The sequence below is a fragment of the Xyrauchen texanus genome, chromosome 44 (genome assembly GCF_025860055.1).
Source record: "Xyrauchen texanus isolate HMW12.3.18 chromosome 44, RBS_HiC_50CHRs, whole genome shotgun sequence".
Classification (NCBI taxonomy): Eukaryota; Metazoa; Chordata; class Actinopteri; order Cypriniformes; family Catostomidae; genus Xyrauchen; species Xyrauchen texanus.
The window spans coordinates 18,441,537-18,465,823 of NC_068319.1; the positions used below are offsets into that span (position 1 = coordinate 18,441,537).

Sequence of the window (24,287 nt, forward strand, 5' to 3'; positions counted from 1 at the left end):
TGGCCTGTGATGAGGCACAATCGAATGTGAAAGTAAGCGTCTTTCAAATCCACTGATAGAAACCAATCCCCGGGCTGAACTTGCGCGAGGATATGTTTGGTCGTTAACATTCTGAACGAGCTGAATCATTAAAGCTTTGTTCAGATGTCTGAGATCTAGGATGGGGCGGAGGCCACCGTCCTTTTCCGGGACGAGAAAGTAGCGGCTGTAAAAACCCGCCTCGCTCATAGAGGGAGGAACAGTTTCTATAGCGCCCTTCTCTATCAGTTTGAGCACCTCGGTGCGTAGAACATGTGAAACATCTTTCCTCACTTTCATCGCGACCACCGCTGAAAAGCGGGGTGGTCCGCGAGCGAATTGAAGCGAGTAACTGTGTTTTATTATGTTCAAAACCCATTTCGGCATGTCGGGGATTTTTTCCCAGGCTTTTGCTCGCACAGATATGGGCTGAATGCTGGCTAGGGGCGTGTCGCAGTGATGTATGGGCCCTGCCGGCGAATTGCCTTGTGCTAACACTGAGCTTACAGCTCTCAGAGGCGCGGGAGCGCGCTGAGCAGCTTTGTTGAGTGCCGAGTGCAGGGGTGCGTGTGAGATTACAGGCATGCGCGCTATCTCCGTAATGCTCACAGCATGAGCTGGAGAAATGTTTTAAACTTTATAGATAGTGTTTACGGTGGGGGTGCATACATTGTAATAGGCACGCGCGCCACTTTCATAAAGCTTCCCGTTCTTAGCGGGGAGTTTCTTGGCTCGCGCGTCGCATCTGTGATGCTCGTGGCATGAGCCAGAGAACTGTTTGAAACTGTATGGGCAGCGCTTATGGGTGGGGGTGCATATACCGTAGTAGGCACGCGCGCCATTTTCATAAAAATGTTTTTGGGCATGCATACAGTGTTTGTGTGTAGGGGTGCATGCATGACAGCAGGCACGCGCGCTACTTTTATAGTATTTCCCGCTTTTACTGGGGAAGTGTTTATAACTGTGGGAACAGTGCTTGTGTGTAGTGGTGCATACATGACAACAGGCACACGATCCACATTTATGGGGCGTCCAGCTTGAGCTGGGGAATTATTTGGCACTGTTTGGACAGTATTGATATGTGGGAATGCGCACTTTAGTGTGGACACATGACCCCTTAGTGACACAGGCAGAAAATTACTCTTTTTGTGATTTCTGTGTGTTGCCGTTAAAATGGCGTTTGATTGCAGGTGAGCGAGTTCTGTGACTGGCCCATTGACTGCTGTACAGACATTTCCAGCCGCCTGTAAGGGGACTGGGTAATGCCTTGCAGGAACCACTCGTCCAGCCGGCTGCGGGCGGGTTCTTCCGGAGGTCTTCCACAGCTTTGGACAGGATGCGGACGATCTCTGAGTCCATGCTGGTGCCCGTGCTCGTGTCCGCTAATGTCGACGGCGCGGGGTCAAAGGCCGAGCCCGGCCAGTCGTCGGATGCAGCGTCAATGGAAAGGCTGTCATCCTTTTCATCGTCGTCCCCTGAAGCGCCGAACAAGACGAGACCCACCGCTCCGGAGGGGTGCTGGTCTGCCTGCGTGAATTGAACTGGCGGCAGGGATTCCTCGGGTGGTGGTGAAGCACGCGGGTACTGGCCCGGCGTGACGTCACTGAAGTCCGCGTGCTCTGGTGGCCTCCGTGAGCGCCGCTTTTTCTTGCGCGGCTCGAACAGAGGGGATGGCAGCACGGTGGTAGCAGGCTCGTTCGCGGCGAAGGCGGCAAAGCGAGCGCGCAGCTCGGTGAGGCAAACGGAGTCACATTCGGGGCATCCGCCTCGAGTGAGAGCAGCTTCTGCGTGGTCAGGTCCCAGGCAGCGAGCGCAGAAAATGTGACGGTCCCCGTCAGGAAGAGGGCCTCTGCACGAGGCGCAGGTCAAAGGCATTTGAAACAACGCCTCGAATTTGCTCTTTTACTAAATGACAAAAAAGCGTTGCAGAGGCGAACACTTGCAAAGTAGCTTAGTAAAAGGATATCAAGGTGATGCGCGCCGGATGGCGTAGCAGAAGGCTTTGAAGGCGGCTGAAGGCGCCGGCGTCCTCGTAGCAGTCCTGCTGTAGGCTTGTCGACGGCGGGAGGATCCAGCGAAGAGAAGATCTTTGCTGAAGGAGATTAAATCTAAAGAACTCTCATGACGGGGCGCCTAATATATAGCTTTAGCCACGCCAATCTTGGCGGGCTCTGATCGTGCGGGCGTGAAGCGTGCTCATTGGTCGCGCGTTCAGAGTCGCCCCGTCATTGGTTCGAGCAAGTTGCCGCAGCACAGCCAATGACCGAGCTGCCTCGCTCATTGCTGTCTGCTGTGCAGCTGCAATGCGTTTTACATAAAGACTTCAATATTTCTCGAGAAACTGAGTTTTCCCATAGCGTAAGCTACTTACGCAATAGGAGAGACCTCTCGAGAGGGAACTAAATTTTTCAGATGTTTCCAAGTCTTCACTGAATTATTGTTAGATGTGATGCATTAATACAGATTTGGTGCTACCAGGTTTTGTCTCAGAAGCAGATCTGTAAATATAATTATACTTAACTGTTACTTAACTGTAGGCTTGATATGATTTCTATGCTGATAAATAAACCAGCACACAGGAAAAAAAATATTGCTTTTGGTGATTGTGGATTAGTGGATTATATTGGGCTTGTTTTTCCAGACCATGTTGTTGATCTGGCAACACTAAAATTGGTTTTCACCCACCTCTTAGAGAAGAGAACCGTCATTTTTAAAAGAACGTTATTAACCGTACTTTTATTCATACCGGTAACCTTTTGGAAAGGAGGCTGCAGAACTTCTGAACTGGAACGAAAAAATACAGTTTTACGAACCAAATTGAAAAACATTTAGTTTTTAGTCACTATTTACAAGGTTGGAAATTTCCCGTTTTGCAATTTCATATTTCTTTCTCTCCTTTTTAGTACCAATGCAACAAAATGAAGACAAAGCCATCACGCATTAAGTGTGAAATTAATGCTTTATCTACCTATTTTATCATTGACCACATATAATGATGGGAAATGCAGTTTTGTTGCTAACGCTTGTCACTGCATAAACCAGCTAAATTAATCTGGCAATTTTTTATCCTTATTCTTCATTATCAGTATAAAAATGCTGGCAAACTAAACTGTCAAAATCCTCAAGGACAACTGAATTATAACCAATAACAATTTGCTTTCACCATGATTCTTAAATCAACACACCCCCAACTTGGAAAGTCTGGGCTTGAAGAAATAGTGCATTTGTAATGATCATATTTTCAAGTTAAAGGGATAGTTCACCCAAAAATTTAAATTCTCTCATTCACTTACCCTGTTGTTGCCCTGTTACAGATGTGTAACACTGTCTCTCTTCAGCAGAACACAAATTAATTTTAGAAGAAGATAGAGCTCTGTCAGGTCCTTATAATGGAAGTACATGGGTGCCAGCACTTTGACGGTCCAAAAGTCATATTTAGGCTGTATAAAAGTAATCCATGCGACTCCAATTGATCCATGCGACTCCAATCGATCAACGAATGACTTCAGAAGTGAATCAATAGGTTTATGTAAAGGAACAAGTTGATAATTAAAAAGTTTTTAAATTTAACTTTTGAAATCGCCAAACTCTTGTGTGACATTCATTCTTCTGTAGTAAATAAGCAACACTTCTGAATTCTTGTGAACTCGGCGACGCTCTTACAACCGCGTGATGCGTTAGCTGCTGGCAGAAAGCACTTTTTTTTAATCATCGATTTATTTTTTACACAAACTTAGCGATTTGCTTCAGAAGACATTCATTGATCAACTGCGTGTGGATTACTTTTATTTAAATATGACTTTTGGACCGTTAACGTGCTGGCACCCGTGTACCTCCATTATAAGGACCTGACAGAGCTCTATCTTCTTCTAAAATTAAATTGTGTTCTGCTGAAGACAGAAAGTCATACACATCTGGGATGGCATCAGGGTACATAAATAATGAGAGAATTACAATTTTTAGGGTGAACTATCCCTTAAGCGCACATAAACAACACCACAAAGTCCTTATTACGATTGGGAAATTCTGGGTTTTCTTTGAGCCCTGAATTTCCGAGTTGGTGGCGTGTCAATTTAAGTATCACGGTGGAAACAAATTGTTTTTGGTAATAATTCAGTTTAAATTATTTTAGAGTATTTTGACTGTGCAGTTTAGATTGCAAGCATTTTTTTTTATATTGTTGATGAAGAATGGCGATAAAACCTCCCAGAAAATAAGACTAATTTAGCTGGTTTATTCAACAAAAAGTGTTTTCAACTAAACTAAATTTCCTATCAATAAATGTGGTTGCACAAGTATGATAGGAATTTACAGCATTAAATGCGCACCTTTTGTGCTTGATTTGTTTATATATTTTTTTGTAATTGGTGAAAAAAAGATTCCTGCCTATGCTAGTATGTGAAAAAGAGAGAAAGAAATATTACAATTGCTAAATGGGTCGGTTCAATTTTCTGGCTAAAATCGCTTGAATGCACATCACATCGTATTTACGATTTAACGACCTCGTATAGTACGAACTTCCCGGGAGGACTTCAACGCGCCAATCATCTAGTTTCCACTCATATTTAGGACATTTTGCGCCTAGCTAGTAAAAGTCATATTTCCGACAGGACTTGAAATCTTGGTCTTTTTTTATGGATGTCAACGAAGGAGATGCTTGAGGATGCTGAATAAACTGCTTTTGTGAGAAAACAGCTCATCACTTAATTAATTGGCCGCCTGTCCGCTAATCTTCAATGTTTTACACTAAACAATCCTTTTGGAGTCAACTCTGTGTTGAGTTTACTACGATGTATTTGCTATTTTATAAAAGAAAACACTGTTACTTTTGCGACAGGTAGGTGTCAGTTTACGGCTCTCCCTATTGATTTGTATGGTGTCTGCAAATGGTGACTTACTGTCGTAACACGCTTGTTTTCTTTTTTTATTGAAAATATCAAAATTTACAAACAAACATAGCTGCATAAAATCCGTTTTTTCAAAATAGGATACAGAGAAATATAGCCAGAGGGATCGTAACACGCTTGTTGACCGTTGCTCTCTCAACTATGGTAAAAGGTGGGAGGTGATGCGTCGTAACAATATCCACACGAAAATAGCCGAGTATTATGGAATATCCTTGCGGAAATAGCCGAATTAACACGAGTGCAGCCGAAAAATGACGATTAGGTAGAAAAGGCAAGAGGCAGACTGTCACATCGACTGAATGTAGCATCTTTTTCTCCCCAATTGTTGTGAGGAAGAATCGGTGGGCGATCTCGGATAAAATGCCATCGCTTTTATTCTGTGGGCCCAAACTGGCCGCCTGTGGCATCGTGTTGAGCATATGGGGAGTCATTATGCTGGTAAGAATTATAATTTTAGTTACATTGCTTGCTAGCTGTAGCTAATGGGATTATTTTCCAACGGCAGGAATTTTATTTCACCAATATAATTATCGCAAATATTTGTACATTTGGATTTTCATTGATTAAATACATGGATATGTTACAAATATGCAAAAATAGATATGTTATAGATATGTAACTACCTTTTTATAAGCAGCCTGTCATAGGGAACATAACAGCAGGTGTCGGAACTATAGCATGTGAAGGCCTTTTAAATACATAATTATCCCCACCTTGATTTGACCATATAACAACATTAATTTAATGTAAACATACAGTATAACCATTATAATTATATTATAATTAGGGGTGTAACGATACATCGATCCAATGATATCGATACAACGCGTAAATATCGATATAGACCCTTTTTAAGATTTATCTTTATTTTAATACTCTCATGTCAGCCTCGTTCGTACGCATTTCCGTCAGGTGATGAAGCAACCTTATTACATTAATTTAATTTTATGAGCGCTAAATACACTTTTCATTTGGCACATGGATGTGCCCAAATTAAAGCCAATCTGCGCTCTGCTATCAGTGCTGCGTGGTAAACTGCCAGCTCTTGTGACAAACGCAGAGCGTCTCACATGCGCGAGTAATTCGGGCTTCTATTGATATCGTTGCGCATGCGACCCATTTTAATTTTACATGAGAATTAGCCTTTTTAAAGGACCATGGAGCAGTTCAACCATGTGAAACATCTTGACAACACCGACATTCTGAACAGCACTAATGAGGGAAATAGAAATCAGCTGCTGCCCAGCATTAGTTATAAGACTTCACACATCTAAACATCAACACCCTTACTAACATTTATCCCAGTTAACTGTAACAGAATTTTTCATTACAACTGTGGAAGTTGTAGCCAAGAAAAACACAGATAGCACGGATAGATGGAAACAATTCATGGGTACATATGTATTTTGAATTGGACTAAACTGAAAAATTAGCTGTCATCAAACGATATTATTTATCTGTATATGTTTTTTTTCTTCAACATCTGAAGTACCTTATTTGGTTGTTGTGGATGTCCCAATGTGTAGAATAAAGAGAGCTGAATAAAATAATCCAATTATATTTTGGTAATTTGGTAATTGATTGTGTAAAATAAGAATATAATATCGGAATATCCATCGCAGGCCCCTGAATCCAATCGTATTCAATGATTTCTGTTAGATCCACCCATGTGACATTACCTGTATGATGTAAACACGTAATATTAATGTTGTACAGTTTACGGAGTTGAAACCAAGCCATCTACTAATGAACCCGGGCCGTCTACTAATGAACTCGGGCCGTTTTCTAATGAACCCGGGCCGTCTGCTAATGAACCCGGGCCGTCTGGCATTGAACCACTGGCATCAACTTCAAATGACACGGGGAAACCTGCAACGGGATTGTCTTCACTGGATGAGCCACCCATGCAGCCTAATTTGCAAAGATTTCCATTTACTATAATATCAGGAAAACACCGCAGTTTTTTCTCGTGGTGGTATAAGAAATTCAGCTGGTTGGCGTACAGCACTGCGGGTGATGCGATTTTTTTGTAAAGCCTATGGGCATTTTCTAGATCAAAGCGAGATCAAATTTTCACGTGATGGATTTAGAGACTGGAAACCTCTAAGTCAAACCTGCATGAAGTATCAGGTTAGTAAAGGGCACCTAAATTCACAAGCTAAACTGGCTGCTTACAGACAAAGTCATCAACCCGAGGGCAGAGGTAATGTAATGGATCAGCTAAACAGAGACCGGATAAATGTGTCTTTTGTGGAAAGAAATCGGGAACACATTGGCATTGTGCTTGATATTGTTCTGTTTTGTGCAGACGAATGTAAAGATTTATTGAAAAGAGTACTTGTTGCAGTGTGCATTCGCTATTTGGAAAGTGTCTTGTAAAAGTAAGGGCCATTGGATTTCTGGATACGTATGACACGACGGTTGATGGAATTTCAGAGAAAATCCTTCAACTGTTGGCGCCACAAAACCTGGATCCCCAGATTGTTTTGACTGCACTTATGTGATGTCAGGAGTAAAAGGGGGAGTGCAAGTCATCCTTAAATGCACCTTTCCTCAGGCTGTCTACGTACACTGTAGTTAAAACCTTCTTAATCTTGCTCTGTGCATTTTTGCAAAGTTATCTTTGTGACAAGTGAGTACATTCTTTGAAACACTGAATACTGTTCACAGCTTTATGACTAGTTGTCATGCATGATTCATGGAAATTCAAAAGGAGTTACATCCAGATCGGCATTGTTTGGAGTTGGAGAGGTCAGTTGGCACAAGATGGGGCTCCAAATCAGGCTCAATCACTAAGATCCTAATACTACTTGATGCGGTTTTAGAAACACTCACTGGGTATTCTGAAACCAGCAGTGGCCTAACTAAACTAGAAGAATCTCTTTTGCAACAAATGCCAACAAAAAAAGTTCTTGTTTCTTTTAGTGACTTTTGGAAAATTCTTTGAGATGAGCTTTTGCAACCAAAGGACTCCAGTCACCTGCTGTATCGGTCACAGACTTCATTCATTTAAACAAGGGACTGAAATTAAATCTATTAGAGTTCAGGGGCAATACAAAACATGATTTTGAGAAAGTGCTCCAGCTCTAACACAAGACTTGATGGAAAAACATGGCATTGACAAATGGGATGTCACGTCACTCCAAGAAAGGAAACTTCCAGCAAAATTGGCTCCATCAGTTATCACAAGCACACTTGGGAAATGTGCCAGCATTTAAAACAATCTTTGGAATGAGGCGTTAGATCGTCAATTAATGGAGCTGAACAGCTGTTTTCATACAGACACTTATGGCTTTATGCGTGCTGCTGTAGACGGTTTACCTGGTTCAAACACTTTTGGAGACCAAGACTCTCTAACAACCTCATGCGGCAACTAAAAAGGAAGACGTATGCTGGACAGGGGCTCCCATCACTCATTGAGGAGTTGGATAACATTCTGAGGACATCTTTCTAAACATGAACAAAATTATATGAGCACTTACAGAACTGTGCAAAGTTTTTAAGCACTTGTGAAACATTTTGCATTATGAGGATGTCTTCAAAAATAATGCCATAAAAAGTTTTCATTTATCAATTAACATCATACAAAGTCCATTAAACCAAAAAATCTAAATCAATATTTGGTGTGACCACCTTTGTCTTCAGAACAGCACCATTTCTTGTAGGTACACCCGGATACAGTTTTTTTGTTTTGTTTACTGGACTTTGACAGCTTTATTTGGTTTACTGGACTTTGTATGATGTTAATTGATAAATGAACACTTTTAGGATGTTCCAGGCTTCTTGTAGAATTTGCCACAGTTCTTCTATCTATTTAGGCTGTCTTAATTGCTTCTGCCTCTTCATGTAATCTCAGACTGACTCGATGTTCAGTGGGGGCCATTCCATCTGTTGTAGGGCTTCCTGTTCTTCTTTTCTATGCAATTCTGTTTGCAAAAAGAATGTTTGGGTGTCTAACATGTATATTTCCTACTGACACACCAAAGATGAAGTTATAAATATCCATCTTAAGACTTTTTCACATTTCTGTATTACTCTTCCAATGATATCATGGAGTGTTGAAAGGCTATTCTCCACAACAAATCACATAAAAACATTTCTACGGTCCTCTATGCTTACTGTCTGCCTAAGCAATTTATCTCAGCTCTCCTTGGAACGTGAACTGACAGAGACACTCGACTGTGGTTAGATCATCTCTGTGTTTAACCAAAAGCCCAGTCATCTCAGACTGATAATGTAGGATATCTCCTATGGTAAGTACAAACATTTTCTCAATATTTAGTTTAAAAATGTTAAACTGTAATTGTGGTTGTGTTCATATTTATTTTGCTTGCTTGTTCAAGTTTTTTTGTAGTAGCAGCCTACAGTGGCTGATGGGAATTTTGCTTGCAATTCTCAAATAATGCGATTTACCCACTTTGCTTTATCAAAGCCCATTCCCTCTATAATTTCTGGCCTCACCCCTGTGTCAGGCTAATAAGGGAAGCGCATAATGCCCACTGTACAAGCCACTGGAGGCAGTGTAATGATCTGGAGTTGCTTCAGTTTGTCAGGTCTAGGCTCAGCAACGTTATGTGCAATAAAATGAAGTCACCTTACTACCTGAATGACCAGGTTATCCTATCAATGGATTTTCCAGGACGACAATGTCAAGATTCATCAGGCTCAAATTGTGAAAGAGGGATTCAGGGAGCATGAAGAAATATTTTCACACATGAATTGGCAGAATCACGACAGAGTCCTGATCTTAACCTCATTGAAAGTCTTTGGGATGTGCTGGAGAAGACTTTAAGAAGTGGTTCGACTCTCCCGTCATCAATAGAAGATCTTGGCCAAAAATGAATGCAACCCTGGACTGAAATAAATGTGAAGTTGCATAAGGGTGTCGAAACTATGCCACAATGAATGTGTGCCATAATCAAAGGCAGTCCAACAAAATATTAGAGTATGCAACTTTTCTTTTTTGCCCAGGCAGTGTAATAACTTCTTAGGCTCTTTTTATCTTTTATACTGTATTCTGATAGACATATATGGGGTGTCCTTTCATAATTTTACATTAAAGATTCACAACAAACCTCTGTTGTTCTCCCCTCTTTTTCAGTCCATGTTGGGGATCTTCTTCTGTGCAAAATCAGCTGTTCTGATTGAAGATGTTCCCTTCACTGAGGAAGACATCCGTGAAGAGTGAGTTCCTCCTCTGTCATGTTTTAATTAAGAACAATCTGATCAAATATCTCTTAGGACTGTTGACTTATGTATAGTCTATATATTATACATGTATATATGAATCCAACTCTTAATTACATTCAGAGTGAGAACTTTTGCACTGATTGGACATTTCCTCATGCAAATGTTAACTAAGAATTGGTTTGCCCATTATCTTCAACAGCAAGAATCCGCCTCAGACAATTTATGGACTCTACAACCAAGTTGGAATCAACTGCTTCATTGCTGCTGCCATATACGTAGGTGTTGGGGCAGTATCATTGTGTCAAGTTCGCCTTAACAAGCGCCAGGAGTATATGGTCACATAAACCCAGACAACTTGATCATTCCTACTTATTTATTTTTTAAAATATTTGTTAAATCTCAGAAATCTAGGAGACTTTGTTTTGTTTACTGAATTGGTCCACTTGGCAGTTCAGCTCCTGCTATATTGAAAATATTTAATTATATAATTAATAAAAGTTTCATTAATAATTTAAAGATATCATCAAGATGACAATTACAAGCTGTATATGCATGTTATATGAAGCAACTTATTACTTATGAATTTCTTGTACAATTGAGAATATTAAATAACTTTCTGTACTTTCCATGTCAAGTAAAAAAACAACAGTAGAAAAAAATGGTACCATGAACCTAAGATTTAGCAGGCAAATGGTCATCCTCTGATAAATACCTAAATGTCACTATATGGATCCATATAATAGTAACTGATGTTTGTGTAGAATGGATGCGTGTATGATGAATATTTATATTTTAACTGTTTTCGTGGTAATAATTGATATCGTCTCCCATGTTAAGTGTAACCTTTAAACCTTTTGCTGTATAATTGGCATGATCACAACATGATGAACAAGACAACAAAATGATTATGGAGAATCTATGTTCCCTTCAATAAAATATTGTGGAAAAAAAAAAAAAAAAAGTAATTTTTTAATTTTGACAAAACTTTTCAAGAGTAATAACAGGAAAAATAAGTAAATATGTAACCTTTTTATAGACAAACGCTTTGGTGCAATTTTACAACAATGGATGTTTTCCAGTAAATCACTGGGTTGTTGTCAGAGTTTCCCTTACATAATGGCTAGGAGACAGTCTCCAAAAAGATCATGAAACAAGCCGTTCGACCTTAACCATCAGGTCTGCTGCCAGATATTACAAAGCAAAAGGTCCCTTCAGTACAAGTTTATGTCTGTGGATCAAGCATTATCTCACAGGTTCGTCCCAGCTCTCCCAGTTTAACACGGGCATATTCTGCACGGTTAAGGGCCATCTGACAGTCTTTTCTGGCGGAGTATGTTGACCCCTCATGAGGCTGACCTGTTGCCACCTTTACTCAAAGAATAGAAAAGAGAAAGTTAGTACAATACAGCAACAGATCATTTAACAAATTAGATTTCTTCCACCAAGGGTCTCTATAGTGTCAGTCAAACAGCAGAAAGTTCAAAGATCTCAGACTGTTCAAAACAGTGCTGCCTCTTCCTTATATAAATCTCCTCGTATACAGTTACTACATTGTATACCAGTGTGAGGGCACGTGGACACACACCTGTGTCAGATATCGGATCTGTGAACTGAGTTCACTTTCCACCCTGTTAATGGAGGTCTGGAACTGATTCAGTTGTCGGTCTAATAAACTTGCATTGGACTTCTCTTTTGAAAGCTCTAGCACGATAGTTCCTGAAAGACAGATTTTAATAATAGAAATTCCAGAAATATCAGTACAATATATTTTATCCTTTTTAATGACTTATGTACAAATTTATTACGCCAAGACTTTGTAATAGAATTAAAACAAAATACAAGGTCAGAAGTTGATAAAGAACTAGAACTTATGGGTCATTTACTAAATAAGGTTGGAGGTGATAAAAGGAGCAAACATTTAGTTTGAAATGCATGTGTGAAGTGTGTAGAAACGTAATCTATCATCCAATTTGTTTTCTTTAATCTTTTAAAAACATTTAACTTTTTCTACAATAATAAAAAAAAAAATTAAGAATTTAACAATAATTTAGTTGCACCTTAAATGTGTGCGTACACAACAATCATTCATTTTAAAAAAATATTCATGTAAAATTTTTGAGTCAAGAATATCAAGAGGTTCTCAGGGTTATTTCATATGACCTTTTGGTCAGATGACAAAAACTGGCAACCTACATGTTGGTTACGCCAGATGACTTGGATTTGATGGACTAAAGTTTTTAAAATATGAAAAAGTTTCAATGCTTATTTATAAAAGATCATTCTGTTTCATGCAAAAACATTTTATTCAAGAATTTTAGCTTTTGATAAGACACACAAGTTTGGAATGATGTACAGATTTTGCGGTTTCGGAAGGAAGTGGCATTCAATTGATCAAAAAGTATAGTCAGGACACTACTGATGTAAAAAAAACAGCACATCAACATTTCGCAGAGTAGCTTCTTTTAGCCACTCTGATTTCCTTATTCAGTGTGTTCCTGGCCTGATTATACAAGACTTTATCCCCACCCCTGTAAGCATCCTCTTGTGGAATGTGAATGGGTTAAAAAAACGATAAAAAGGTTATTTCTTATATACACACACACGTCCATCATTACATCTGTTGTAGATTGCTCAATTGGAAACATCTTCGTCTCAGATCACGCCCTGGTGAGTTTAGAGGTGTTGCCACATATGAAGAAAAAGAAATCATATAGTTGGTGCTTTAATGTATCCTTTTATGCAAAATCCTGAATTCCAACAAATGTTAATGGCCATTAATATGTTTATATGAAGACCAACTGGTCCTCAGAACCCTCTGTGAGCATGACATGGTAGGACCTTAAGGGGATTTTTAGGGGCCGGATCATACAGTACGCCTCAATCGTCAAAAAAATCCCAAATCATGAGAATTCGTTGAGTTGGGAGGGAATATTAAAAGTGCAGTTGGGAGGGAATATTAAAAGTGCAGTTGGGAGGGAATATTAAAAGTGCAGAGGCAGAGCTGACTTGCCAAATGTCATCTAATGGCCTCAGAGAATGTAGAGAAGCTTTTAGCTAGATATATAAAACAGATTCTTTTTCTACCATTCCCTCAGTGAAATCTACTGGCGGTGAAATATTTACCTCGGCCATTGATATAACGCTTTTAAAGAATTGTATCTTGATCTCTATGGCTCCACGTCTTCGTCTACTGATGAAAATATTAGAAAAGGTGTGGAACCATTAAAACTCCCTTAACTGACAACTGAGCAATTCTCTTGATTTGGAGATAATCTTGGGAGGAGCTAGGCAAGGTATTTAAAGCCTTGCCTACAGGCAAGGCTCTGGGGCCAGATGGTTTTGTTGCTGAATTTTTTAGATCTTATGCTACACAACTGGCTCCACTTTTGTTATAAGTTTATACAGAATCATTAAAGTATAGAAAGCTCCCCCCAACCATGACACAAGCCCGGATCAGTCTGATTCTTAAAGCACAAAGATCCAAGCGAGTGCAAGACAATAATGTCAATAATCCTGGCTAACCGATTAAGTTATGACACTATACATATAGATCAGGTGGGGTTTTTTTCGAGGCCGCAGCTCTTCTGATAACATTTGGCATTTCATCATTACCATGCGGTCAGTGGTGAATGATCAGACTCCGGTTGCTGCCATCTCAATTGATGCCAAAAAGGCCTTTGATATGGTAGAATGCGAAAATCTTTTAAGATTTTGGAAATATATGGGTTAGGGAGCACTTTTATTGGATGGATTAAGTTACTTTATAAACATCCTGTAGCGGCTGTACAAACAAATTGATTATTTTCAGATTATTTGACTCTGGATAGGGACACCCGGCAGGATTGCCCTCTTTTCCCATTATTGTTCCGTCTTGCCCTGGATCCATTAGCAGCAGTGATAAGAAAGGAGGATGATTTTCCAGGGGTGGTGGTGGAAGGTATGGCGCATAAGATTTTGATTTACGCAGATTATATTTTATTATTCGTCTCCGACCCCGCTAGATCTATGCTTTGCCTCCACTGAATTATTAATACCCTTTCTAAGTTACTAGAGAGTCAATTGGTCTAAATCCATAGCTTTGGCTCTGACAAAATACTGCCCAGTAACGGCATTCCAGCCAAGTGCCTTACAGTGTCCCAAACAGTGCATTACATTTTTTTGGCCATTTTATTCCCAACAAATTGGTGTAATTTAGTTAGTTAGTTAATTTTGACCCCTTAAAGAGCAACATGCAGGTTGGACACCCCTATATAGCATAGTGTATGTTGATGATAAAACAACTAGAATTTCTGAACTGGAGTAATATATATTTAGCCATTAACAATATTTTGAGATAAATTGTGATAAAATAACTTCCGCGTCTATAAAGCACTAACCGGAAGTGACGATGGCCGAGGGAGTCTGGTCAAGCTCAGAGCCATATAGAGAGAGAGTTGCGACAACTCCATTGACTCCAATGGAACGTTTTTTTTACAGCAACGGTTCCCGGAAGCAGCAGCAAACACATGCCGCGCCGTAGAGACAAACCGTTTGCGACACACTTTTAAAAGGTGAGACGTTTAAAGAATAATATTATCTTATTCTGTATATTATCAGTACATCTAAATAAAAATAACTTGTAAATTAAAACCTTATAGTTGATTATTACTCATTAAATTAGGAGATAAGGGATGTTATCGGATAACTAACAGATTAGGCAAGGACTGGAGCTGGATAAAGTTAGTAACGAACACCCTATTAATTGTAAAATCTTTGCAAATACCTTACACATTTTTTTGTTGTTGTAATTTTTATTTATATTTAGATTGCTCCTGCTGACTTGAGCCAACCATTTTTTCTCCTCTCCATGTCAGTGGGGAAGCCATACATTCAGCACACCTTTCTCTGAGCTGATTGGAGCATCCCCATGCAGCACAGCAAACCATGGTGAAGACTATGCCATGACAACATGAAAGAAAGGACACATACAAAATGCTTGGCATGCTATTTAATTTATTAGAAATGTATTCATGAATTGCTGTAAATAGTTATTGCATTTATTTGAATACAAATACAAAAAAAAAAGTAATATCGTAATATGTTATTACAATTTAAAATAACTGTTTTCTATTTTAATGTATTTTAAAATGTAATTTACTCCTGTGATGCCAAGCTGAATTTTCAGCCTCATTACTTTTGAACGGCAGTTTATATACGACATGCTTAAGTTGTTTTAAAGCTGAATATATTGTGTATATGAATAAGTATTGTAAGAATTATACATTAGATATATAATATTTATAATACATAAATAATGATATTACTATATATAGATTTGTAAGAATTGTAAGAACAATAAGCTTCATTTCACTAAATTTTACATCTACGTAACTGCTGCTAACAGTTAATAGTTAATTGACCCATTGTGCGGTGCGAGCTGGAAATCACCTGTCACCAGCCTGTCTCTGTACTATCTGAAAAGTCATAAATATGACATTAGTTACCATGAGATTAGTGAAAACAATGAACTTGAGGTAACATAAAAAGGCAACAGAAACCCTAGCCTGAAATAAGCTGAGGCAAATAACGGTAAGCGAACACTAATCCTCAAATATTAGCTGATTTGATCTTTAAAAAACAACATCGCTGTAACAACATACTCATGCTACATACATATGTCGGTGTGTTACATAAATATATAAAATAAATGCATTTATTGACTACTAATTACCAGAAATCGCAGTTCTGTCACTCTACTCTAACAGTTTGGAATGACCGCAAAAGCACTTCCTGGAACTATCTGAAGTCTACGTGACTCACGTGACGATCAAGCATTTAGAACTTCCGTTGTCGCAACTCTCTCTTTATATGGCTCTGGTCAAGCTCAAGCTCAGGTTACAATGGATGCGAATGAAGAAACCGAGTTCTCCGGTGTGGACGAACATGCCTATGATGGCCCACAGGCCTATAATAATTTGGTCCTTGAAATTTACTGGAGAGCATAACGTTAGCCTACGGGGATACAAAATCAGACGGGAGGGCAGCGGAGAACAGTTTGAATTGAAATGCGGGGAAACGGGAGAGTTGGGCTAGCTTCCTGCCAATAGCTATAGCATTGTGCAAACTACTAAATTCATTTCAGAAGGCAGACAATTACGCTACGACAACCTGTCCTAAAGCTCAGTCTCTCTCCTCTCTCTGTATTATTATACTAAATAAATATTAAATATTTAAAATTATAAAAAATATATAAAAATATTATACTATTATTATTACTGAAATTACACAAATTAAGAGTTAAAATAATTAAAAGTAAGACTTACTCTGCTAAGTGCTCGTTTCGTTGCACAGAATGTCTGCTAACGTTAGCACTTGGTCCTCCAGTCCCGCCCGTGCCAAAATCCGGTGTAAACTTTGACGGTGGACTTGATTCCATCGAGTGCACCGAGGGAACAGCATCAGTAATCAGCCTCACGTGGTCCTTACTCCGAAATCCCATCCGAGACTCCAACAAATCTCCAGGTCGATAATTCTCGGAGTGAAATGTGCACCACAAACGACCGAGTGTGTGGTAACAGACGCGGCAGTGAAGTCTGCTCTCTTCACCTGCACAAAACGCACCCAAGACCGAAAAGCCTTGTTTTTCCTAGAAGGAAAATGATGGACACGATGTCCTGACAGGCTGGAATTCGTGCAACCAGCACAAACACAATAATTTACCATTATGGCTTCTCTAAAACTCGATCTAAAACTTTCTGTCTCTCACTACTGCTCTAACTACATCAACACCCAACAATAGAGAGCTGACCGCGAGCGCTTTTATTTGCCTCGCCCTACGTCATATGACGCGTTGCTATAGCGGGAAAGGCGTATTCCAGAGCCTAGCACATTTTCATTAAAATCTCTACATCAAATGAGATTTTATTAGTAATGTGTTTTTAAAAGACCTCTGCAGACAATATAAAGTATTAATTCAGTTATAAATTCAACCTGCATGTTGCTCTTTAATAAAAAGGTTTTCAAATGATGTGAGCAGGTGGGTTACATTACATTTATCGATGATTTGGGAGGTTAAAAGTTATTAAAATAAATTGTATCCCAAAATTCAACTACATTCTCTCTCTGTAAATGTCCCACTCTCTTATTTCAAGCAATTTGATAGCATAGTGAAGTCCTTCATTTGGAATGCTAAGCAATAAATGGTAATTTCATTTTAATAATTTGCAAAGGCCGATAGACAAAGGTGGGCTAGGCCAACCCAAAATTGTTTTATTATGCATTCGGTCTTAGACATTTGGCTCATTGGTCGCTTCTATCTGAGAGAGCCCCTCCCTGGTTTTGTATTGAACAGGAAGTTCTTGCCCCTATTTCGCCATTGCAAAGCCTATCAATCTAATTAGAGAAGTTAAGTTACACCCCATGCACTCGGTATGGACCAAAGTGTGCAGAATGTTTAAATCGGACATTTATTTATATGTTGTCTCTAGTATAAACTAGAAAACTAAATTATATGTTGACAAGTCTGATGGGCAGAGTGTATTGTGAGGGGGCGAGGGGGGGGTTACTACACTCGGTAACCTATAGGAGTAACCTTTTTTTTTGTGGTATTTACAGCTGTGCCACCTGCTCTGTACTATATTTGGGAGTAGCATATACACATTTGTAATAGTAACTTTTCATGTTATAAATGTCCCGACTATACAATGTGATCAGTTGAATGCAACTTTGGTGAATAAAAGTGCAAATATCTTTCCATAATGGCAAAATCTGTACATTATTCCAAACTTTTGGCCACCAGTGTGTGTACATATATATATAATTTTTTTAACTATTATTATTATTATTATTTTTAACATCTCTGGGTGGTTACACCATAGGGCATTTTTTAAGCCCCAGAATAAAATATCGAAATTACTTTGAACTCCGTAAAACATGCTTGTCATAGTAGAGGTGAAGTAATTGTATTTTTTATGCATTTCTGAATAATTAATAGATCCACACCAAAAAATTACAAAATGACTTTTTTGACTAAATGTTAAAACGACAACAAAAAGTGGTGGGTAAACACACCATTGTCATAAAAACAGTACTTTCATAAATATCCTAAAAATCTTGATCTTAATCTTTCAGAAAAATATCCTATATTCACTTATTTTGGCGAAATAATTTAATTTGGTAAATATTTTGCCATTCACTTTAATAACAAATTGTCTCAGTCTGAATTCACGATAGCAGTTTGGTGGTAACTATCATAGTAAATATTTGACCCCAGACCTGCACTCTGTAGCACTAAAGCGATCTCTTTCTCCACATCCTCCAGTGCTCTCAATCTGTCATTAGCCATTCCGACCACACAACCTACAAAGAGAGCAAATAAAGACAGAGAAAATCTCATATCGACGTAGCAACTGCTGCACAGCATGACAATTTGATAAACACGCGTGAGATAACAAGTTAGCTATGAAATCAGGGAATTTAACAGTCGATAAACTAAAAAGAAACACACTATTTAAACGCATATGTTCGTAAAGTAATTTAAAGTTACTTACATTTACGACTAAGGCCAGAGCGCTAAATTTGATCAAATATCCCACTGGCAATACAACACTGTTGTACACAAAGCAGTTTCAGAGCTAGAGTACGGCAGCCGCAGAAGGTCAAAATATAATTTTTATGTCAAACGCGAATCCTGACGCCTGCCACAGAAAACGGAACATGGCTGATGTTTAATCAATAGTTATTGCGATTTTCGCATCATCTGGAGGAAAAGTCTGGCAATAATGAATTGATTAGAGCTAAACTCAATATTCACAATAAAAACAGTCGGATAATAGATTATAATAGACTAGAGTGTGTAATTAGGTAGTTTGGGCTCCAAACAAGAGCATGGAGTCTTGGAAAAGTCTTGTGCGGGCAGAGTTGTTTCACAGGGACTGCAGACAGAAAGATCCTTTTTCTGGACTCGTCATGGACAAGTGTGATTTATATTATAGCTGCTGTCAGTTTTATACAAACAAGCAAAAATCTGGGTTAATATGTATTACATAACCTTGGTTCCCTGAGACGAAGGGAACGAAACTTTGTGTTCTGCTAACGCAAATAGTGAGTGTCCTTCCACAGGACCTAGTTGAAACCTCTCTACATTAACGCCAATATTCTAATATTCTCAGAATTTTCTGACTTAATTATCTTGCAGTATCATGTTCCATTTGTCTCAGGGACCCGAGGTTATGTATATAACCAAGACTTCCCTTATGACTCAGTACACTTGACATTGTGTTCTGCTGCATATGGGGAACAGAATCCCATCAGCCACACTACAGGACATAACCTCCCAGAGAGGAAACATGACACCGCAGTCTCGCGGGACGGCGACCGACATGAGTATGCCGCAGTGAGTGACCCTCATGTTGGACCAGGAGGGAGTTTAAATAATGGCAAATGCTTGTGACTTTATGATAAATTACAATGGCCTGAATACAGGCGTTTGTGCAAAATGATGAGGAACCCATAAAGGAGAGGCATAAGTATATGTTTGGCAAACAGACAGGACTTGTTAAGAGATAGATGTTACGTCTAGGTTGTAAGACCATCCTGCAGCAAAACATATGTCTTGTAAAGACACCCCGTCCGTCCATTCCCATGAGGAGGCCATGCCTCTAGTTGAGTGTGCTTTAACACCAATTGGGCAAATCTTACCCTGTGACTCGTAAGCCAGGGCAATTGATGAATCAATGATCCAGTGAGAAAGTCTTTGCTTGGAGACGGACATTCCTTTCGTGCATCCTCCATAGTACACAAAGAGCTGATCAGACAGTCTGAACTGGCAGGTACACTTAACGTATGCGTGTAGCGCCCGCACAGGGCATAAGAAATGCAAGGATTGTTCCTCATCCAAATTAAATGGAGGAGGGAAGAAGGCTTGAAGGTGAACCACCTGTGCTCTGAAGGGATCGGTTAGAACCATAGGCACATTGCCTTTTCTGGGTTTGACAGTGGCTTTTGAAAGACCGGGGCCAAACTCCAGACATGAAAAGTCAATTGATAATGCATGTAATTCACTGAATCATTTTACTGAGGCCAGAGCCAGCAGTAGTGCAGTTTTAATGGAGAGCATCTGCAAGTCCAAAGGCGTTGAAGGGGGCCCTGCAAGCACTTTTAGGACCAAAGTTAGGTCCCATGTCGGGACTGTGGCCGGCAGAGGTGGATTTAATCATCTTGCTCCTTTAAGGAACTTTATGATTAAATCATGTTAGCCTATAGTGGCGCCGGCTCCAGGTGGGTGATATGCAGATCACCACATAAACTTTGAGCATTGACGGAGTGAGCCCTGCGCATAATCGCTCTTGAAGGAATATCAGAATTTCTTTTATGGGGCAGTTTACTGGGTCTTTGTCTTGTGAGAGGCACCAATCAGTGAACACCTTCCATTTTAGCTCATAGAGGCATTTTGTGGACGGCACTCTGGCCTGTAAAATGGTGTTCTTGACTGAATGCGTAGTTCTGGTGCTTTGTTCAGGGGCCACACGTGCAGGTGTACAGTTGTACACTTTTATTGTGTAGCATAACCGCTTTCTTCCATTCATATCAAATCAAATCAATCAAATCAAATCACTTTATTGTCACACTACCATGTACACAAGTGCAACAGTAGGTGAAATTCTTGTGTGCAGTTCCGAGCAACATAGCAGTCATGACAGTGATGAGACATATACCAATTACAATAAACAACATACTTACACAAAACAATTTACATATCAAATGTACACATACTTACACAAAACAATTTACAAATCAGATGTACACATACTTACACAACACAATAATTATATACAATGCAGAATATAGAACAGAATATACAATACAATACAATAAGTGGGAGTATATGAAATATATATGTGTATATATATATATATAGCAGTTGTATTGAGGAGAATAGGTTGACAGTCCAGTGTGAGATTATAGCTGAATAAAGTGCAGTGCTAATTATTGATCCTGATAGATCAAGAGTTCAACAGTCTGATTGCTTGGGGAAAAAGCTATCATGTAGTCGGCTGGTGCGGGTCCTGATGCTGCGATACCGCCTGCCTGATGGTAGCAGTGAGAACAGCCCATGACTTGGGTGACTGGAGTCTCTGATGATCCTCCGAGCTTTTTTCACACACCGCCTGGTGTATATGTCCTGGAGGGAGGGAAGCTCACCTCCGATGATGTTCCTGGCAGTTCGCACCACACTTTGCAGGGCTTTGCAGTTGTGCGCGGTGCTATTGCCGTACCAGGCGGTGATGCAGCCAGTCAGGATGCTCTCTACAGTGCTGGTGTAGAACCGTGTGAGGATGTGGTGGTTCATTCCAAACTTCCTCAGCCGTCTCAGGAAGAAGAGGCGCTGGTGAGCCTTCTTCACAACGGCCTCAGTGTGGACGGACCATGTGAGTTCCTCAGTAATGTGGACACCGAGGAACTTGAAGCTGCTGACTCTCTCCACCGGTGCTCCATTGATGGTGATGGGGCTGTGTTCTCCGTCTTTCTTCCTGAAGTCCACAACAAGCTCCTTGGTTTTACTGACGTTGAGGGAGAGGTTGTGCTCCTGACACCAGCGTGTCAGAGTGTGCACCTCCTCTCTGTAGGCTCTTTCATCATTGTCAGTGATCAGACCTACCACCGTCGTATCGTCAGCAAACTTAATGATGGCATTGAGCTATGTGTTGCCACACAGTCATGTGTGTACAGGGAATACAGGAGTGGGCTGAGAACACAGCTCTGCGGGGCTCCAGTGTTGAGGGTCAGTGATGAGGAGGTGTTGCTGCCCATTCTAACCACCTGACGTCTGCCTGACAGGAAATCCAGGATCCAGCTGCACAGCGAGCTGTTTAAGCCCAGAGCCCGGAGTTTCTCATCAAGCTTGAGGGCACTATGGTGTTGAATGCTGAGCTGTAGTCTACAAACAGCATTCTCACATATGTGTTCCTTTTTCCAGGTGGGAGAGAGCAGTGTGTATTGTAGATGCAATGGCATCATCAGTGGAGCGGTTGTTGCTGTAGGCAAACTGCAATGGGTCCAAAGAGGGGGCAGAACAGAGCAGATGTGATCTCTGATTAACCTCTCGAAGCATTTGCTGATGATGGGGGTCAGAGCAACAGGACGCCAGTCATTTAAGCATGTGATTATAGCTTGCTTCGGTACAGGCACAATGGTTGATGTTTTGAAGCATGTGGGGACTACAGACAGGGAGAGGGACAGATTGAAAATGTCCGTAAAAACACCAGCCAGTTGATTCGCAAGACGCTTCTGATGATGCGGCCCGGAATGCCGTCTGGACCCGCGGCTTTACGGATGTTCACCCGTCGGAATGATCGGGTTACATCCACAACAGAGACGGAGAGTGAATCAACCTCTGTAGCGCCAGTCGCGAGTGCACTCTCCGCGAGGGCGGTGTTACTGACCTCAAAACGAGCATAAAATGTATTAAGTTCGTCCGGAGAGATGCAGCGGTGTTCATGGCGGAGACTTTATTCCGCTTGTAGTCCGTGATTGTGTTAATTCCCTGCCACATACTTCTGGAGTCAGTGGTGTTGAACTGACTTTCAAGTTTGTGCCTGTACTGGCGCTTAGCTGCACTGATAGTGTTACGGAGGGCATAACTGGCTTGTTTACGCTCCTCCGTGTTAGGAGAATTAAAGCGGAGGTCCGCGCAGTGAGTGCCGCGCGAACATCGCCGTTAACCCATGGTTTCTGGTTGGGGTATATCCGTATAGTTTTGGTCGGAACAACGCCCTCTACGCACTTCCTGATGAAACACGCTACGCTGTCAGCGTAAACCTCGATGTCGCCATCAGAGGCGGACCGAACATCTCCCAGTCCGCGTGATCAAAACAGTCTTGTAGCGCAGAGTCTGATTGGTCCGACCAGCACTGGATCGTTCTGAGGGTGGGTGCTTCCTGTTTCAGTTTCTGCCTGTAAGCGGGCAGAAGCAGAACGGAAGAATGGTCCGATTTGCCAAATGGGGGCGGGGAGGGATTTGTAGCCTTCCGGAAGGGAGAGTAACAATGATCCAAAACCCGGTCCCCTCGTGTGTTGAACTTTATGTGTTGGTGGTATTTTGGGGCGATTGCTTTGAAGTTGGCTTTGTTAAAGTCCCCGGCAACAATGAACGCAGCCTCAGGGTGCGCGGTTTCCTGCTCACTTATACACCCATACAGTTCCCTGAGTGCCCGGTCTGTGTCGGCTTGCGGGGATGTACACAGCTGTGATGATAACCGCTGTGAATTCCCTCGGCAGCCAGAATGGTCGACACAGAAGCATGAGATATTCCAGATCAGGAGAGCAAAAGACTTGATGAAATGTACGTTCCTCTGATCACACCATGATTTGTTGATCATAAAACATACACCACCACCTCTGCTTTTACCAGAGAGGTCTTTCGCTCTGTCCGCTCGGTGCACGGAAAAGCCCGTGATTTCGATGGCCGAAGTCTGGAATCTCCGTAGACAGCCAGGTTTCTGTAAGGCACATAACGCAGCAGTCCCTCGCCTCTCGTTGGAAAGAGATCCGCGCCTCAGCTCGCAGAGTTTGTTGTCCAGAGACTGAACATTTGCCAGTAGTATACTGGGTAGCGGGGTCGATTTGCATGACGCCTTACTCTGATGAGAACGCCGGCTCGTTTTCCTCTTTTCCTTCTGCGCTTCAGCGCCGAGCAGCACAGACAAAGGGCTCCACCGGCGTGTTTGTAAACAGCGGGTCGGCATTAAGGAATTTGAAGTCTGGATTTCGATGTGTGATTGTAGAACTAATGTCCAAAAGCGTTTGTCTGTCGTAAACAATAAGGCAGACAACATCCAAGACAAAAAAACAAAGAACTGTAAACAAAACAAACAATAAACCGCAGTGTTGTAACGGAGCTCGCAACGCAGCAGCCATACTCGGCGCCATCTTGAGTCCAACTTATTGGACTGATACTGAGGATACTGAGTACTGAGTATCCTGTCTGTCTAATATGACCTACAGAGCTGAGAAATTCTTCTAAAACTCTTAATTTGTGTTAATCAGAACACATCTGGGATGGCATGAGGGTGAGTAAATTATGAGAATTTTCATTTTCGGGTGAACTAAAGGGATAAAACGGCAATATATCGTCTGAGTATCCTGTCTGTCTAATAAGTTGGTCTATCACTACTACTAACCATGCAATATACC

General features: G+C 40.7%; 2 protein-coding genes across 2 annotated transcripts; one reads left to right on the forward strand and one right to left on the reverse strand.

Moving 5' to 3' along the window:
* The first annotated feature begins 5,164 nt into the window (after positions 1-5,164).
* LOC127636275 (ribonuclease kappa-B-like) lies at positions 5,165-11,090 on the forward strand. Its single transcript, XM_052116729.1, has 3 exons — positions 5,165-5,363; positions 10,027-10,109; positions 10,315-11,090. The coding sequence occupies exons 1-3, from the start codon at positions 5,286-5,288 to the stop codon at positions 10,457-10,459; spliced, it is 306 nt and encodes a 101-aa protein (XP_051972689.1). The 5' UTR covers positions 5,165-5,285; the 3' UTR covers positions 10,460-11,090.
* A 39-nt stretch (positions 11,091-11,129) lies between these two features.
* Positions 11,130-18,739, reverse strand: med11 (mediator complex subunit 11). The gene is made up of 4 exons (XM_052116728.1): positions 18,644-18,739; positions 18,369-18,452; positions 11,701-11,831; positions 11,130-11,481 (listed from the first exon to the last, which is right to left on the reverse strand). The coding sequence occupies exons 2-4, from the start codon at positions 18,436-18,438 to the stop codon at positions 11,338-11,340; spliced, it is 345 nt and encodes a 114-aa protein (XP_051972688.1). The 5' UTR covers positions 18,439-18,452; positions 18,644-18,739; the 3' UTR covers positions 11,130-11,337.
* Positions 18,740-24,287: the final 5,548 nt, after the last annotated feature.